Source organism: Pseudopodoces humilis, chromosome 1, assembly GCF_049639895.1.
Source record: "Pseudopodoces humilis isolate 2021_Gansu_Grassland_sample_001 chromosome 1, ASM4963989v1, whole genome shotgun sequence".
NCBI lineage: Eukaryota > Metazoa > Chordata > Aves > Passeriformes > Paridae > Pseudopodoces > Pseudopodoces humilis.
In genome coordinates this window covers 59,202,651-59,221,384 of record NC_142200.1, presented here as the reverse complement: position 1 = coordinate 59,221,384, position 18,734 = coordinate 59,202,651, and the positions used below count along the sequence as shown (strand labels likewise).

The 18,734-nt window shown below is 41.2% G+C and overlaps 1 protein-coding gene across 2 annotated transcripts in view; it reads right to left on the bottom strand.

Annotated features, from left to right (window-relative positions):
• CARMIL1 (capping protein regulator and myosin 1 linker 1) overlaps window positions 1-18,734 on the bottom strand; it is a 192,895-nt gene that overhangs the window by 110,669 nt on the left and 63,492 nt on the right. For both annotated transcript variants that reach the window (XM_014257166.2, XM_014257158.2), the window contains exon 3: window positions 1,926-1,976. In XM_014257166.2, the coding sequence (XP_014112641.1) occupies window positions 1,926-1,976 (51 nt within the window). The remainder of the gene's footprint in view (window positions 1-1,925; window positions 1,977-18,734) is intronic.

The window sequence follows — 18,734 nt, the reverse complement described above, 5'->3', positions numbered from 1 at the left end:
CACAGATCTGAACTACATTCCTACAAATATTTTATATGCTTATTTGTGGGCTTGATGACACATCCAGCATTTACCAATGTTGCAATTCCATTTTATATAGACTGTAGTAAGAAGTAGCAAGCTTTAAGTACTGTCCTTCAGTCCAAATCAGTCCACCTCTATTAGTGAGAATGACTGATTGGAAGTTTAGAAGTGGCCATTGTTATATCTTTGCTCTAAGGATAATAGTGTGAGTTGCTACTGTAGTTAACCAACATTAATTCTTTTTAACTTTGATCCTTGTTTAGTAGATGCATCTCAAACAAAAGTAAATCTTGGAATTGAATGCAGCAGTTAGTTACTCGGAGCTGGCCATCTCTAGGCATACTCAGTTTTGTTAGATGTCCTCAGAGAAATAACGTGTCTTTACTGAATGTTCTTGGCTGTCTTTGGAGGAGTTACTGCCTGGCAGTTACAGGGAAGTTCTTGGGCTCAGAAAGCTTCTGAGCAGCTATTGAAAATACTACAGACATTAGAAAAGTTACTAAGTTTCACTAACCCTGCTAGAAATGCATTTTCAACCATCATAATAATTGTTCAGACATAAAAAGTTTAATTTTTACATAAATCCTAAGCACAGCTTCTCATCATCTTCCTTCTATTTGCTATCGCCAAAATTGCATTTCTACTAGTACAGAATACATATTTTAAATTTTAATGAAAACAAACCCAAGTTTTTCAACTGTGCAAATCTATTTAATGAGTTCTGAGAATTGTCTGAAACACTCAGCTGAACAGAGTTATCACTTAATACTCCAAGCCTCAGCCTTCAAGAGCTTTTTGATGATTTATAATGGCTTTGCTATTGTTTAACAAGATCATGATTACCACCTGTCTATCATATTGCCATTGCACTGATGTCTGAGCTGTTCAACTGGATCTATCTTTCCAGGCAAGCAGTCACCAAACCCTGTCTTAAAAATCCCTGGCTGAGAACTGCAGTGATTCAAACACCAACAGACAACCAACTGGAGATACCTGTGCTGCAGGGACAGGGTGATCGAGTGAGGAACATGAATATCAACAAAAATTCAAGCTGCTGTTCATCCTACCTCCCCGTCAGCATCTTCAAATTATGGCTAAAGATGGTCGCATTTACCAGTGACCATAACTGAAAATTTGGTATCAATAGTTCCATTTATGGATTCTGCTATAAAGTGGATAGATAGATAGATAGACAGACAGACAGATAGATAGATATACACACATACACTTAGGCACACACATGTTAAATACAACAAAATAGGACATGTGCCAAATTCCCATTCACTGATTCCAAGCTGGACAAGAGATGTTCTTTCACATCAGTTACTTTTATTCATGTGGAAATCATCTTTCTCTTCTACAACAATCATTACTAATTGTCACAGGCACAGAAAAAATAATTCACTGGCATTGGTGAGGCAAATTGCCAAACTGCTTTTCAAAATGAACAGCAAAAATCACTAGAAAACAGCAGAATTTAATAAAACTCAGAGTTTCTGCCTCCAAATCAAACATAATCCTATTTGACACTACAAACACTAGAGGGAATAATGCCATCAGCTTGTTTGCACATAAACTGTCCTTCTGTAAAATTCATCAGGCTCCTCTCACAAGTTGGAGTTTACAATGCAACTCTTCAGCCACCTGCATTTCTAGAAGTTAAAAATCCTCTGAACAGGAGTGTGGATTAATAAATATATATGTACTGAAAAATTAATTTAAGGCATATACTAATAGAAGCACCATTCTAACTCAAAATCATGCAACACACCATTCCTCAATTACCTATTTTTTTTTAACAGATGAACAAGTATAACTAAAATATGCTAATTTTTTGCTACTTAGTTTCTGTAACTTTCATTTGTTACCCCAGAGCATTTACAGAAACACAGTGATTTTACCTTGGTGGGAATCCGAGATGTTAAAAGAAATGCCCGACATGATGCCAACACCTATTGAAAAAACAAAAAAAAGAACAGAATTTGTAAGAAACATTTAACATTATAAAAGATTATTTTCCAGGAAAACCCTGAAACCAGAGGGGAAAAGCCTCTAGCAGAGTGAGTGTAGATTCCCTCTGCTGTCATACACTGAAGGAAGCAAAACTGGGATCAGATCCAGTAGAACACACTGAAGAGACTGCTGCAATCTGATCAGCTACAAGCTAGTTAACACACCAGTGAACTGAAGAAATCTATTTAACCAGTCTCTCAAGATCATATAACAGAAATCTTAGTGATATTTTAAAAAGAAGCAAGGATGAGAAGTCCAACCAGGAACATAGGATGCATTTAAATGTAAAAGATTATACAAGATTATCATGATATTATTAGCAATATAAGAGACTGTAAGCAAATGGGGGAGTTTTAGACACATCTGGGGCATTTCTAAAGTAAGAATGCAAAGATTTCTCATTCATAGCACCTGAATTTCTTCTCCAGCAAAGGCAATGGAAAAAATGCAGTTAGACTAGTGAGACCAGTGATTCTGGGGAGAAAGCACAACAAAACTAGTATTTTGGAAGCTATTGCCAATCAAAATGTAATGATTCTATATCATATCACTCCAATCTCTGGTAGCACATCCCACTCACAGATTTTACTCTTTGCAAAAGGAATGACTCATCTTGCAAAACTACAGTACTGTTTGTTGATTTACCCACAGAATTATCTGCTCTTGGCTGCATCTTTTTCCAGATTAAAAAGAAAAAAAAAAGAAAGATACTTGCATCAAAATCCCAGAACACACACAGAGCTCTTTACACAGCTAGCACCTCCTGAACTCAGCCCTGCTTGGTACCCACGATCAAGCGACCAGGTTGGCACAAAATGTGTTCCTCGCTTGGAGAGGAGGAAGCAGGCTGAGGATGTAACCCAGCATCCAACTCTGAACACTGTTTGAACACTTCAGGGACAGGATTTCAGCTTCAGCTCCTCAGCTGAGTAACATCTTGCTAAATCCTAAGAGCACCAGTACTGTACCACTGTTGAATATTAGCAGATTATTTCAGGCTTGATATCATGAGACCCAGTGCTCCGGTTACCACTGGTGTAGAGCCAAACTGCTGCAGAATAACTCGTGCCTCCTAAAGGCTCAACCCTTCACTGAAGCCCCCTTATGACAGGCTGGCCCTGTCACACAAAGCTGCTTCATTTCCTTGCTCATGTACAGGGGAGAGACAGCCTCTCATGCTCTCCTCCCAGCTACACCTAGCCCAAGCATCTCTTCCATAGCTCAGAAGAGAAATGAAGAGAGTCCATGAAGAGAAAAGGGCAGGGCCTACCCCAAGGGGTTTTTCCACTGCTCAGCCATAGTTTCCCCGGCCTAGCAGCAGCTTTCTCTCACAGTAATAAAACCTTGATCTCTTCCCTCCCTCACCCACCTCCTCAGGGCAGCCACACACAGTAGGTGCAGTAGGTTAACACCACTCTCCTGGGAGCCTCTGGGTAAGATCACACCCTGTGCTCACAAAATAGCTACAACATCAGCAGGAGTGCCACTCTTACCTGTGAACCCATCCACAAGATGCCCACGTCTGAAGAGGGGCAGGTCATCAGGCATCCTCCCTGCACTGGCAACACCAAAGAAACCTCTCCAGTATCACAGGCAGAGCAGCTTCTGGTCACTACACCACAGATGCCCAAGGGAGACAGTCAGGGGAAGGGAAACTTTCTGAAGAACTGCTTCCCATTTTTACCTTCTAGTAAATTTTTTACCTTCTGTTGGCCACTTGTTCTAGTGGCCAACAGCACTAGAGGTACGAGTGCTCTGTGTATGTCACCACAGTGGGACAGCTCATTACAGGAGAATCATGTCACAGTCTTATTTTGAAATATTTGCTGGCATATAAGGGTTCAAGCTACTTTATGAGCCTAGAAAGGGTCGATTTAACATGACTACAGTACACATGAGCAGTCCAAGCAACAAACTTAAATGTAAACCAGGTAACCAGAAGGCCCTAACAAAATTATGTTGGAAAAGAATGTTCCAATAGAGCACATGGCAGTGCATATTCTTGTGGCAGACATATCAATGCTCCCAAAGTGATCTTGCTAAAACCAACAGAGCTTAAGAAAAACCCATTTAACTTAAGATGCATTTATGTACAAAGAAGAGGCCTGCTGCAAGACCATACTCCCCACTCAGCAGGTAAAGGGCTACTCTTGAGCAATAAGATGGTACAAAAAAAAAAACCAAAAAAAACCCAACCAAATGAAAAAAGACAAAACACAACAAACAAAAACACCTGAAGTTTCTAATCCAGTAACACAAATTTCTACACTTTTCACAGTTAAGACTGTCACAAACAAGTAAGAGTTTGATTTTTACATAAAATCAATTGAAAAGAAGGTCAATTATTACTACAAAATTAATGGACTCATCTTGACAACAACAGGACTAGATTTATTATTTCTTAAAGTTGTTTTTTTTACAATGACAGAATTGGCTGAGATGAGGCTTGCCATTTATCACAATTTAGCTATTAAAATATGCAAGTACACACCGTGACCTTTGAAAGGATCCACTTCAGTTTACTGCTTTCTGATTGTTTTTTTCTAATACTTTCAAAATTTTATTGCAACATCTGCATTATAACATCACCATTTTTGCTCACGTTTAGCAACAGGGTAGCCTGTACCCCAGCTCAGCCCAAGACTTGCTGGATGAGCTGTGAAACACAAATGGTTTGTTTTCAATTACTTCCTTTTCCTCGATAAGGCTGCAGCGCATAAACAAATAATGGTTCTGAGGGTACTGCTCGCCCATGTCTCTGACAATAGGGTTCTGCATGGTTGTTAGTGCTTGCAAGGGCAACAGAACATGTATTGCAGTCTGCTCAAAAACATGTACTACTCCAGTCCTTCCCTTGAGAAATGTGATGCTGGTGCCAAAGGCAGAGGCACTGGAGGTGTTTTCACACTGACAGTTGAAGCCTCCTCTTAAGACACAAGTTATTTTTGTGAAGGAAGAGCCAGGCCTCTGTGCATTCCTCTGACAAGAATAATGAGTATGTGTGTGATTGCACAATTGTCTAGGGCTTTCAGAAGCATCCAGGAGTGCTGTTTTTCATGAACAGGCAGATTCTAGATTTCCTGGGGTGTTTGATTTCCTCATACAAAGAAACCAAAAAGCAGAAGCAGCCACCCTTACTCTCAAGCAATCCTCAGGCATCTCACCAAGACGGTTCTGCCACTGTTATACTCATCTTGCACCCAGGTAAACCTTGAGCACAGAAGTCTCATGGTCAAAGTCACTTGGAAACCCAGAGGCTCAGAGCAGCAGACACCCTAACTCCAGGGATAACTGGAACAAAGAGCTCCCTGGCTCACAACCTGTCAGAAATGTCAGCTGAGCACAGTGTATAATCCACTTATCATTTGATAACAAAATGATCTCACCTGTTCAGCTTAATGCATCACAACCCACTCCCTCCATAACCGTTTTGTTTGGTTGCCAGTAGCACTCAATCATTAATAAAGTTAAAAGATCCCATCAAAAGATAAACACATGCAGGGTAAAGAAAGTGGCTCAGGAGTTAATTCATGCTTTAACACACCTGTAAGCCAAAAGATTTGGAAATGACTGATGTGAAGGCAGCGAGCACATCCAGGCAAATTTTATACAGGGTACACAACCTGGCTGTTGCTCCATGGAAAGGACGATAAAAGAGAATTATATTTAGTTAACAGCAGCTTTGGTCTGTCTTGCTACTTTGCCTTTTTTAAAGCATAAAATAGGACTATGATTTGAATTTTAAATGACTCCTACTCACACACACATACTCAAGTTGATGATTTCTTAATGTTTTTATCATTCCAAATTCTGTAATGCTCCCTACGCTGCTCAGAATGTACATGAAACAAAATTTGGAAACATTCACCAAAAACATATCCTGCAAATTATTATCTCCAAAGACTCATGGCCTACAAGGTCATCTTCTGTTTACCAGAATACATAATACGTTTCAGTAAATAACATAGATCCTCCATGGGCATATCAATATAACAAATATAAAGATGCATTTTGCCATTTACTGTCAAATTCTAGCCTTTTATTACCCATTTTAGCACTGTAAGTTAAATTAACAGGGCTGCACTGGGTTAACTCAGCCATCCTACCTGGCAGTCACTCCTGGGAAGATCACTAGAGAAACAAGCTCCCTGCTAATTGCATCTATTTTGCCAGACAAACCACAGCAACTAAAGCTACCTTATCTACACTTAAAGCAGTTTCAAATCCATAGGGAAATGAAAATCTAAAAAACACCACTACCCTTTTTAAAATGCTCAGGAATAAAGAGTTCTGGAAAATACTGTGAGCATACTTGGGCTATGTGACATGATATGAATAAAATGAAACCACCTCAGCACATCATGGGCCTGGGAAGTTGCATGATGCTCCCACCACTCACTACCACAGATGTTTTGAAACTTCCTTCTGCTGAAATCTCAAAATAAAGATGATTAACCAAATATTTTTCCCTTGCTGGGAACTGATTGGCACAGAAACTTTAAAAAAAAAACCCAAAATCAAACACAACCACAAACTTCGTACTTTTTTTGATGAACTGTTACATTTTTTGATGAACTGCTGCAATTTTACTTCTTAACACATGCTTTCCATACCTTTCCTTCCACCGTAGTTTCCTTAGCCCCTGGCATCTGCCATTTTGTCAGCGTCTAAATTGATTCAGCCTCTCCCATTATAATTTACTTGAGGAAAGAAGCATTTTTAACAAGTGTTCTTTTTTCTTATCACATTCTTATGATAGCCACCATCTTGAGAATGCCTTGAATCCAGAAGTCACTTTTCTGTACACACCTTAGTTATACCATCCCCATTTTTCTCATTATTCATTACCATTATTATCCAAAACACCGTCATTTTAGAGCTTCCACCTCTATCAGTTCTTTATGATAAGCTTTCCATTGCTACTGCTGACTCAATATCTAATGTACACACAATAATGTGAGGTAAAGCAGCAGCACTAATACAGTTTTTGTTTTGTTGAAACACAGATGAATCAATACATGTTAGAGCATCCAGCCTCCCTCAGTCCCTGTAGGATCGACCGTTCACTTCCCGGGTTGCATGCCTGATGTTGTAAATGCTTCATCCTGAAGCAACTGGAGTTCGATTAGATAAAAGGCCCCTTTCAGCGCTGTGTCAGAGATATTAGAGCTGGGTATGAGAGAGGCAGTTCCTGCTAAAAGCACTGAGTCTCCCTGCACAAAGAGGCCAGCTGACATCCTAGAGGGCTTTTTGGAGGGCTGATTCGCTCAGGCACAACAGGAACATGTATGCAGCATCATCTGAGATGGTGGCATCGCTTGGCATATGGTGGGTTTCTCTGCAGAACGCTGACACCAGTGAAAAAGCCCAGCTCAGCCCCAACCTGAGGGCTTGCAGCACCACCACCTTCACCCACACAGCCCTCACTGTTAAATTTGACTCTGATCATGTGGTCTCAACTTTTGAAGTGCCATCTATGATAAAACCATTGATGGACCCTTATTCACTCCTATTCCAAATGTCCCCTTATTTATACACCAATACTAAAGCAAGTCTTTAGCTGCTGAAGAAAAAGAAGGAAACTGTTAGGAAAGGGTTAGTGCATTTCAGTTCACACACCAAAAACAGACTTTCTCCCTCCCTGAGCTGACCCTTAGCCAAGTTGAACACATTCCCAGGCTCGCCTCAGTCACCGGTGCCTGTGCGGCCAGCCAAAGACCGAAACACGGTAAGGGGAGCTGCTGCTTGCATCACTACAATTCTCTCCTGCCCAAGACAGGGGTAAGCTCTGCAGCACAAGTAACCACCTCAGCCATCCCTATGAAGGGCTGCTCTGCTGCATGTTTTTCTATGATCATTCCTCAAGTCAACCACTGCTTCCTCAACAAGGCCCCCTTACTGGAGCCGTGGACAGAGAGTGAGCCTGCCACGGGAATGCTGTGCAGATCACAGCTTTCCACTGGTCCTTATTGCCACCACACTACTTCAAAAACTCAAGCCTGCTCTGTTATGAGAGCAGGCTTGAATTCTTGTCTGTGTTTAGAGAAGAGATGCACCTTTCACATTACTGTAGGGAACAAGGCAGGGGACACCACAAGATGGCACAACGGAGTGCTTCACACACGTTTCCCTTTTAGTCTGAGTCAAGGGACCCATTAACAGAAATGCTTATTTAGCTCCTGGGAAGCTGTTCAAATCTGCAGAGAAACTTCTACTTCAGAGGCAGCAATGAACAAATCCTGCCTAGAAGACAAGTAAGAAAAAAGTATCCTTGTTTTAGAATTAGTAACAACTAAGGCATGGACACCAAAAGATTTGCCTAAAACAAAAAGGCAAGATGAAGTGGTAAAGCTTGAAAGAGCTTGGAGTAAAAGGGTCCTAATTCTGATTTTTAAGAAGAAACAACATAGCTTGGAGGTTTATCAGCAAATTAAGATAAAATTTCCAGACATAACTAAATTTGTTCCAACAGCTCTAGCAACACTACCACTCCCACCTACAGACAGTGTCCTATCCCTGTGAACAGTTTCTAAAAGGCACGTGAATCAAACTGTTCATCTTTAACACCTGTGAAGAACAAACATGAACACTTGCTGCGTACCCCTATCTGCAGCAAGCAAACCACACAGCTATTTTAGTAAAGGTGGGATTTCAGAAGAAACTGAGACATGCTCACCTTTGGCCAGACCTCACCTACGGCAGCGACAGGACCCATGGACACTCCAACTGCCAAGCCCCATCTCTGAAGCAGCTTGGAATGTGGTCACCAGTGGTGGTGACTGGGACACCAATCCCAGTCTGGGACTGTTCTGATTTACAGACTTTACATTCAAAGGTTTTGTATCTTAGGCTATTAACCACAGAGCTGCTTGTGGAGGGGCAGCCACCTACTGCCTGCGCATACAGGGCCCCCTTGTTCTAGCAACCAGTCAGTCATGGAACAGAGTTTCATGGCATTGTGAGAGATGTCCAACATAGAGCCAACACAGTGCAAAGCTTCCTTGTCATCCTGCTCACCACCACACCACAATTCCCAACAACAAAAAGCCATAATGCTGTAAAACACTAAATACCAGAAGACCCACCTACCATGTTACTTAAGTCTGCTTTGAGCATAAAAATGGGAATCAGCAGCTGCACTTCAACAACTCAAAGTCCTCTCCGTGGCACTGGACACAGCCAGGGCTGATCCCAGCCGAGGCAGAGGAGGGGAGCCGGCTCAACCACATACCTTCACTTGTAACTCATCAATGAGGGGTAACAATAAAGTGACCTTTATTTCACTTTCTTCCCTGCTTTCTCTCTTATCTGTATATAGCCATTACACAGATTCAGTGCTGAAATTCAGGTTACAATGTGCCTCAGCAGGGGCCTTCCCCAGGTTTTTGCCTTTTGCAATGTTCTAGACCCCCAATACATGGTTAAAAAGCAGGTTGAAAACATTCTGCTGATTTGTAATTCAAAACACCCTGGGCTCCAGCATTTTCTGTGCAACAATTTTTTACATCCTTGTACTACTTTTCTCTGTCACAAAAAGATCGTACAGGCACCCTTTATAAAAAAAAACAACTCCCATTACCTGTCTGTGGTGTTAATAATAAGGAACATCCATACACCTTCCCTCTTCCTACACAGCTTCTTTCTGTGTTTACACACAGCAGTTAAAACTGGAAGCACTCTGGTGTGCTGCAAATGACGCTGTCTCTATGCAGAAGTAGCTGTAAATAGATTTTGCTATTACAGTGCTTTTATTCTTATCTTAATTTCATCACTTAGAAATGCCAGATTAAACATTTTGCAGTGATCCTTAGTGATGGGATTGCTCTCTTTCTAAGTGTGTCACAGCAACCATAATGAAGAACTTTAAAGACCAGGAAACAAAACAAATACTTCAGGTTCAGAGGAAATGCAATTTGATCCACAACACAAGCACTTTATAAGAAATTCTTCTACAGACATTCTTATTTGCTTTTAGCTACTAACAATTAAATAAAGATTCAATTATCGAAGTGTGATGCACTTAGCTACACTTAATATTCAAATAAATTAAATAAGCCCAGTGCAACAGTTTTCCTCAATAGCCACTCCCATAAACCACAGTTTCAAAAAAAATTGACCTTGGATAGCCCCAAGAGCTAAGGGCCAGAGAAAGAAATCAGCTTAATAAATGTGTAGAATTAAGTCTTTTGTGTACTCTCCACAGCACAAATTGAAACACAAACACACACCAATGGGCAGAGAATCATAAAAACCCCCAAGCCAAGGCAGTTCTTTCCCAAAGAAACCATTGCTGTAAGTGCAAGACAAAACCCTCTTTGCCGCTAGATCCAGAGGGGATTAAAGATCTTCTCCTCTACACTACTACTACAGGAACCTCATTGCTGTCCTCAGATGTATTCTTGATTTCCTTTTCTTCCTCCTGCTTTCCCACGGTACCCCTTTTCCATCTCTATCATCTGTAAAATACGAAGTATCTGCTGGAACTAAAAAGACTATGACAGCCACTTCATCCCTGATCACCTGAGATACACTGCAAGACTTAATCTTTATATACTTGGATATTTTAAGACCATCAATCTTTCAAGAGAGGGATGGATGGTGCTTGAGTGCTGAAACCAGCTACTTGGCCATTTAAAAATCCTTAAAAGCCACCACTGTACTCACAGCCCACAAACTCAGATATTTTGTCCTAATGTGTTACATTTCATATGATCTCTTTAACAGCTATTTTATTTCTAATGTATCACATTTCTCCTCTGCTAAAGAATCTTTTCTTTCAGAGCTCAACACCTTCCAGAAATGGCAAAACGGTAACAAACTATTCCCCTGTCCCTGCTCAAGAAAGCAAGGCTGAAAGGGACTTGCCCACTGCTATCTCTGCATGAAACAGGTAGTGAAAGGGAGGCTCCTCCCAGAATGGAGCTTTCCCATATACTTTATTATTTAGGTAGTGGGAGCTGAAGATGACTGAGGCATCCCCTGATGGCTTACCCAGGGCCAACCACCCACTCACCCATTCAGCTGATGAGTAGCTACCATCTCCTGGAGAAAACTCACAAAAGGTTCTCTGTCATGCACTTTACTCTTACAGCCAGGACAGCTATATAAGTGAGGTGTGAATGCTGTTCCCACTTTCTTGTCATGCAGGTGGTGCATGATGCTGGATGCGTTTCTTTCTCAGGAAACTCTGCACCTGACGAAGTCCCCTCCCTGCTCCCACTCTGTATCTAACAGGCAGGAAACACAGCAACCAGGCCAGCTTCAGGCAGTGGCACAGCTGACTGCATCTGGCTTCCCCTTAGTCAGAAATTCAGGAATTGCCACATTCCAGGAAAGCAATTCTGCCTCCAACATGCTGCAAAAAAGTACCTGGCAGTCTCCCCCACTCTCCAAATGCACACTATCTTGTCGACCTAAGAAGTGCAGGCTGCATGAGCTGGGCAAAACCCACTAAGTAACCATTGATGGAGGGCTATTTTTCTTTCTGCTGATTTTTGAAAGTCTTATGATGTCAATTATCTAATGCTGTTAATTATTAAAAATTAATATGCTCCTATTCAGTAAAAAAAAAAAGCCATTTTCATAATATCTGTCTTTGTGAAGATTCTTGAGTGTATCACACTAATATTGGCTGTAATATTGCATATGTGTTACTTATGCAGTTTCTTATATTACCCTGGAAAAATGCACGTAATATCAACATCCCCATTTATCTGAGAACAACATCAATTTCTAACAGCCAAATGGAAAACAAACAAAGTCAGAAAACACGCTTAAAAAGAAAGAAATTACAATTCACTGAATGCAAAAACCAATAAATGATTCCGCTCCTCAAACTTAGGAGTTAAGTATAACAACTGCTGCAACTTGGTATCCAACACTCAGTATCAAGTAACTCCTAGATATACAAAATATTTCAGTAGTTTTTTAACTACCTATACCTCTGAAAATTTGAGAAAAAAAAAAGCTTACTTACCCAGAATGCCTTCACAAGATTCTGATACAAAAGTCTTCTAAGTCAAACAATTTCTCAGAACAGTTTTGTGTGTGAATTTTGCTTTTATAAGCACTGATCCACATGCTTGATGCTACTTAACTATTGCTCATTTCAGAACACAAGAGTCTTAGGGAGAGGAAGAGAGCTTTTAAAAGGTTATTTCACTACTTTACTACTTCTAAGTTGTGAACTTACAACTTACTCTACTTGTCAGAGCAAGCTACACAAGTGTAGAGTGAACCAGATCCTCCTGGGCTTTATAATTTTATCTAGAGTAATGATTTACAAGCTCTTCGATGTGTGAGCTATCTTAATTTTCTCTGTGGAGCTATAGCATAGTCTGCCAAAACGGAAAGTAACCCTGAGAATGATATGGCCTTTGCTCTTTTTCAGATGGTAGGTTTGCTGGCAACTCTCTCCTCATTCTCCAGGCAGCCAAGCCTTTGCTTACTACAGACAAGCCCTTCCCCAGTCTGCTCTGGAACAGCTGAAGCTCTTCCACTGGCCAAGCCAACCTGCTCTCCAGAGCCCTTTGCTGGGGTACCAAGGCCCAGGGAGCTCACAGAGCAGCGTGAGCTGCAGCAGCACTGGCCAGGCTGGGCAGCTCCTGGCAGCTGGTGGCACAATCCCCAACCTCAGGAGCTGACAGACCCTGCTTCCTGCAGCCCATGCTCCAATCCCAAGTGATCAGTCTTGTTACACACCCTAAGAATCATCCTGTATAGACAGAACACAGATTCAAAAACTATAACTGAGACCATATAACTGAGATCAATGTTTTGTTTTTAAAGAAATTTCTAACATGGAAAACATGGCGTCACAGGGCCACAATTTGCACTGTGAGGAGACCACAGTCCCCACAGGCTAAGCTGCAAGTGCCACCAGCACTGAACCCCCGGCAGGGTCCAGCACAGCCCAAGGCAGCTGCAGCCGAATGTGTGACCGTGACAAACCAAGGTCACCCTAGCAGCAATATGGCCCAGATACCAGCAGCATTGGGGCACAGGGACATGGTGCTCCAGGCAAGCCAACTGCCTGACAGCTTCCCCAGCCCACAGGCAGGTCCTTCAGGCTAGACCCAAGTCCACACTATTGTAAGTCACCCTGCTTTAAGGAAATGTCAAGCTCCCTTGAATAAGACAGGTCAGCACGTATCCTGACTGCAGCACAGATGCAGGTTACAGCATGCCTTTTCTAGGCTTCCATCTTCCCAAGCACCATTCTGCTCTTGCCATCAACACAGTCCAGCTGATGATCAAAACAGAGAGAAAACACATAGAGCTTTAAGAAAACAGAATGCCTTCGAAGCACGGGACCCCCCACAACTATTATCTCAACCTATTCAATAGCATGGCTGAAAACCCACTTGCTCACCTACCCCTAGAGATCCACAGGGAAGCCTTCAGCTGAAATGCAACGTAACACAGAAGTTTTTTATGCTGTATCTCATCATTGCTCTACCTTTATGACCCTTGACACAGTGTTTGCACACACATTTGTGTCTTTTTTTAAAAAAATCTTCTTAAGCTAGACAGTACCTAAGTAAAACAAAGCCCCAAAGGCCTTTAGTAGTCTGCTACAAAGAGACTTTAACCCAAACATGTTATCATCAGAGCTTCAAAGCCAATGTGAGACAAAACCCATGCTACAATCATGTTGAACCACCTCAAGAAGCTATTGCCATTTCTTTTCCTTTTTGTAAAAAGTTGTGGTTTCTTTGATTCTTTATGTTGGTGAGTGGGTTTTTTGTTAGTGTTGGGGTTTTTTTAATCTGTAAAACCAAAACCAAACATTAGTTATTGTATTTGCAGTTGCTACTGTTATCTTTTCTTGTAACCTTCTAACTTCTAATTAGGGGATTCTAATACTTAGGGCAACATCTATATGTGATGTTATATTCAGTGTCCTGCATACAGAGGGAAAAAGGGGGATGGAGTTTCTAGCACTGCTTTAATCTCATAGCATGGACATTATTGCTGGGGCTGTGGTTTTGGCAGGAAGACACTGGTGCCAGAAAGTGGAAGCATGCGGTTTTTGCCCGGCTCTGGGGAAGAAGGTCCAGACCACACTGCCCTGTGCCAGGACTGTGTTGCCACCTCCACGCTGGAGAGCTGCCCTACACCGGGACTGTGTCGCCACCACCACACAGGACAGCCACAGTAGGGCTGATCCTTTGCTGGAGGCCACAGCAAGTGCCACCTGGGGGGTGTTTCTTGGTGAAAATATCATTCTGTGTGCAAAATACCCTCTCACTCTGCTATTGATATTATTGTGGTTATTGCGATTTTCAGTAAATTGTTATTCCAACTCATCATCTCTTGTAGTGATCCACCATTATCAGAAGGGCAGGGGAAACAGAGCAGTTTGAGTGGGTTTAATTTTCCAGCCAGGTTTTAAACCACCACAGTCCATCTAAGCTTAGTTTGTAAGAACAAGGCTTGCAAGTGCCATTTTAAGTTTACGCCAGTTATAAAGTATGGCATTAATATACACACACCAGTTTAACTAAATTTGCTTCTATTGTGATTATCATCCTTAGCATAAATTCACATTAACATTGATTAACTATCGCTGGAGTTATACATCAATCATCAACTACTTCAGTTAATTCGCCTGGGTTCAGTCAGTTTTGCTGGTATTCTCACAGAAGTCAGAAAGAAAAATGTCATTCAGCTGTGCTGCCTAAATAGCTGATTAATGTGTGACATCACAATTTTTCTACACACTTTTTGTTTATCACCTCTTCTCAAGATCTTTCATTGCTTGAAGTTCTGAATGTTTTCTTCTCCTTTTGCTGAGTTTTGATACTTACATCAACACAGGAGTTTTGTACAACTAAAATTAGAAGTTTTAAAGAAATCACTGTAAAGATTTTGAATTACACGGCTAAGTTCCCAAACACGCCATAAATAAATGATCAGTCTCTTGTTAGCAGGTTTGCATAAAATTTTACCCAACAGACTATCAGATATATGGAAGATTTGAACCCTGCCCACACACAAACACTTGTACTGCTGGATAATTAACTTCATCATTCAGATGAGAACATTAATGATGTCGGTAAAGCACAGCCATCAAAACTCAAAACCTCCCATCCACAAATGCAACTCTGAAAAAACCTTTATCTTCCATGTCTTCTGTGTCAGGGTCCTGAAATCACTCAATTTGTCTAGATCATCATTTCTTATGTTCTTGCAGGCTAGATACAGATGCCTTCTCCTCCCCTTCCTTAAATCCTAGCATTTCTGACCAAGAAATGAAGACAAGGAGCAGAAAGCATCCACATCAGCGTGTGGATGGAATGACTTTTCAAACTCAGTTGCATGGCAGAGCTCACACCAGTTCTGAAAAGGCCACTACCTCCCCCTTGATCATAAATTGGATGTGAATTTAAGAGATTTTCTGTCTTCAAGTATAGATATCTCCGAAAGTAGAGTCAAGGGAAGTGGAAACAACGGGATGCTCTATTGACATGTACTCCAGGCTGAGTAACGAAGCTCCAGGAGACACTGCTTTGCTCAAGCTAAAAAAGCAAGAGTGCTCAGTACCTAATAGGTTTAACAGAAAAAGCAAAATCTGGCTTTTTGCCTCAAACAATCGCATCATCATGACCATAAAGAACATTTTTAATGAGGTCTCTCCTACCCTAGAAGCTGTTAACATACACAGACATGTAGTTAAGGCCCTAATCTAAAAATGCAGGTGACAGAAACAAGTAGATACAACTCCTACAAGAAAAGATGCCAAATACCAGTGTTTTAAAATAATATATCTATTCCCACTCTTCGCATGATAAAGACCACAGTGTTTCCAACAATATCAGCATCAAGCCTGTAACCTCAGCTCCTCTCAATCTGATGCCTAGAGCAGTTTCAAGAAGCTATGCACCTGTTGCCGTTGCTAATAGAAAGTCTGAGAAATTCTGCTTTCAAATATGCAAAAGTGGGTGGGAGAGAGGGGGCAGTTTCACTTTCCTGCAGCAACATGAAGAAATGTAACAGCTTTCAAAGTACATCATTGACTCACTTGTGGTAAAAATCAATCAATTCCATGAAGTTTCTGGAGCCTGGTAAATTAACTAGAAAAAACACAAGCTCCTCAGGGTTCACAATACGTGATCTGACCCTGGCTGTAGCAATCATATCACTATAAACAAATGATGAGGGAATCACAGCTGTCAGGAAACACTGGTACTCAATAATGCTCCTTTCCAAGGGGGTCAAAGCCTATAGCCCACAGGCTTCAAGGAGCCCTGAACAGAGCCAGTGCAACAACAGCTAAAAAATGTGGGGTCACCAAATGCAGATGTAAGACACAATCACACAGGGAGAAGCATTAGCTCTCCTGAGACGGCATCACTCCTGACGAGGGGCACATGAAATGGATACTTCCCTGCAATCAAACCAGGAAGAGTATTTAATACAAAGTAGAAACACTACAGAAGTGACAAATGGCAAGGCAATTCAGTTTAAGGATTAACATAATAATTTTCCTCTTCAATCAATTCCTAGTTTTCGCCACACTTCTGCTTCCAGTAGGCTGCAAAATCCTTGCAAAGACTTCAGTATCACACAAAAATCTTCATTGTTAAGGACAGTGATTTTTATTTATACTCCCTGAAGTTGTTACTTGCTGGCAACATGCCAACATTCTGGGGAAGGACTGGTAAGAAGAAAAACTAGGCTGAGGCTGAGCAACCTCTTCAGCTGTGTTTCTGTAGATTTGTTCTATGTAGAAACAAGAGAGATTACACTTACAGCAAGCTGAATGCATCTGGAAAGCCTGGGCTGCTCTACTGGCTCTGCTCATGCTCAGTCAACATGCTTGAGACATGCTACGCTTCCTGACATGCACCTCATGCAAGACGTGCTGGATTTTGGCTATTGAATTCAGGTAAACTTAAGAGTGTCTGCCATCCCCAGACATCCAGCATCCATGGTCTGATCCTGGATCACCAAAGGCTTGGAAGTCCAGGAGAAACGCACCATACCTACCTTCAAGTTCTGGTTTCCCCGTAGCGCAAGTGCAATCAGATAACATGACCAGAGAAACTCAGATGCATGGGGGGTGCCAAGATCGAGGATAGAGGTTCACAAAAGGGTTAATCTGTGCCAAGTCAAGCAGTCCTGATTTAAAAGCTGTGAACACCTGACAACAACTAGGGACTGAGCTCTCTCCCAAAGGCAAGTTTACCCTGGGCTAAATTTGTCACCTTTCATATGCCTATGTTGCAATTCTAGAACACTGAATTCTTATCAAATGCACAGCCTGCCCTTTTGTCTGCATCTGCTTCAGTGCTATTTGCACCATGTTTCTGCCTGGAGGTCTGTCCCTCTGCTCCTTTGCCCATAGCTTGAGAAGCTCATAATTGGCAGATCTAGGACACTAAATAATTCTTAGTGAAAGCCAGGAAGCTTCTGAAACCAACAAACAAGACAAAAAAACATCTTAGTCGGGGATGTGTGTATGTGTAATGAATGAAAAACAGTGGTAACATAAAACTGTGTGAAAATATTTCTTTCCAGGTCACTTTTACCATGGAACATGCTTTCATTCTCTAAATTCACTCTGTTGTCATAAACCCACCCCTTTTCATTAGCAAATGTGTAGATGGCTGCAGAACCACACTTTAAATGAGACAGCGCTGTTCTATTCCAGATTGTTAGTTTGAAATACCATCCCTTGCAGTGCATTTACTCCTGTGTATGTACAGCTAGTACTGCTTTTATAATGATAATGGAGCAGTGATTCAAGTATTTTCTGGTCCCTTCCAACACACTAATGCAGAGAGACTACAAATACAAGGTAACCAACAGTTTTAGTTTTAGAGAAGCAAAAAATTCATACTGATTTGTGTTTAATTTGCTGATTCCTGGAGAAGAGAGAAACCTTTTGAAACTACAAACAAATGAGGTCCTCTGAAAAGTATGAAGGAAAGGATAAGACTTAAAAGCTAATGTATTTAGAAGACCCAAACAAACTAACTAAAAATTATTATCAATGCTATGTCCAGAACTCATAAAACAGGTACCTTTCTGGTAGTGCTTCAGAAATCAATTTTGTTATCAAAATACAGTCAGCAAATCTATATAATACACACACTAAAGGAAGTCTAGAGTTCAACAGTCACCTCTGTCTTACCCTTGTTATAAATTAAAAAAGATGGCAGTGGGAGTGGTAATAGCTACACACAATTCGGGAACTAAAGAGGAACACATCAAGCTTTATAACAGTCACATAAATACATGGTGCCTTTTTTTTCCTAACCACATATTCACACAGAAATATTTGAGCATGATCCAGCATTAGAAACAGAATCTACCTCCTCTTTTATGCATATAAACTGCTCTCTTCCAAGACCCAGCTACATCCACTAGATCACTGGTAAGCAGCAGGAAATTTAAATCATTCAATCCAAGATGAAAAATCTCCTAATTTTAAAAAAAGGTAACTAAATTAACACCCTGAAATAATACATAAACCTGCTTGCTAAGCAAGGAGCACTGCATCAGACTTGGCACTCCACATTCTAGGTCACACTTGCACAAAACAGGCAAGAAAGTGAGGGAAATCAATTACAAGTGAAAAGCCTCCATGTACGTGCCAAAATACAGTCTTAGGATGCAGCCGTGTAACCCACCTAAGGCAGCGTAACACAGCTAAGCCAGAGAGGCTGAGCCCGCTCCCCCCCAATTCCATC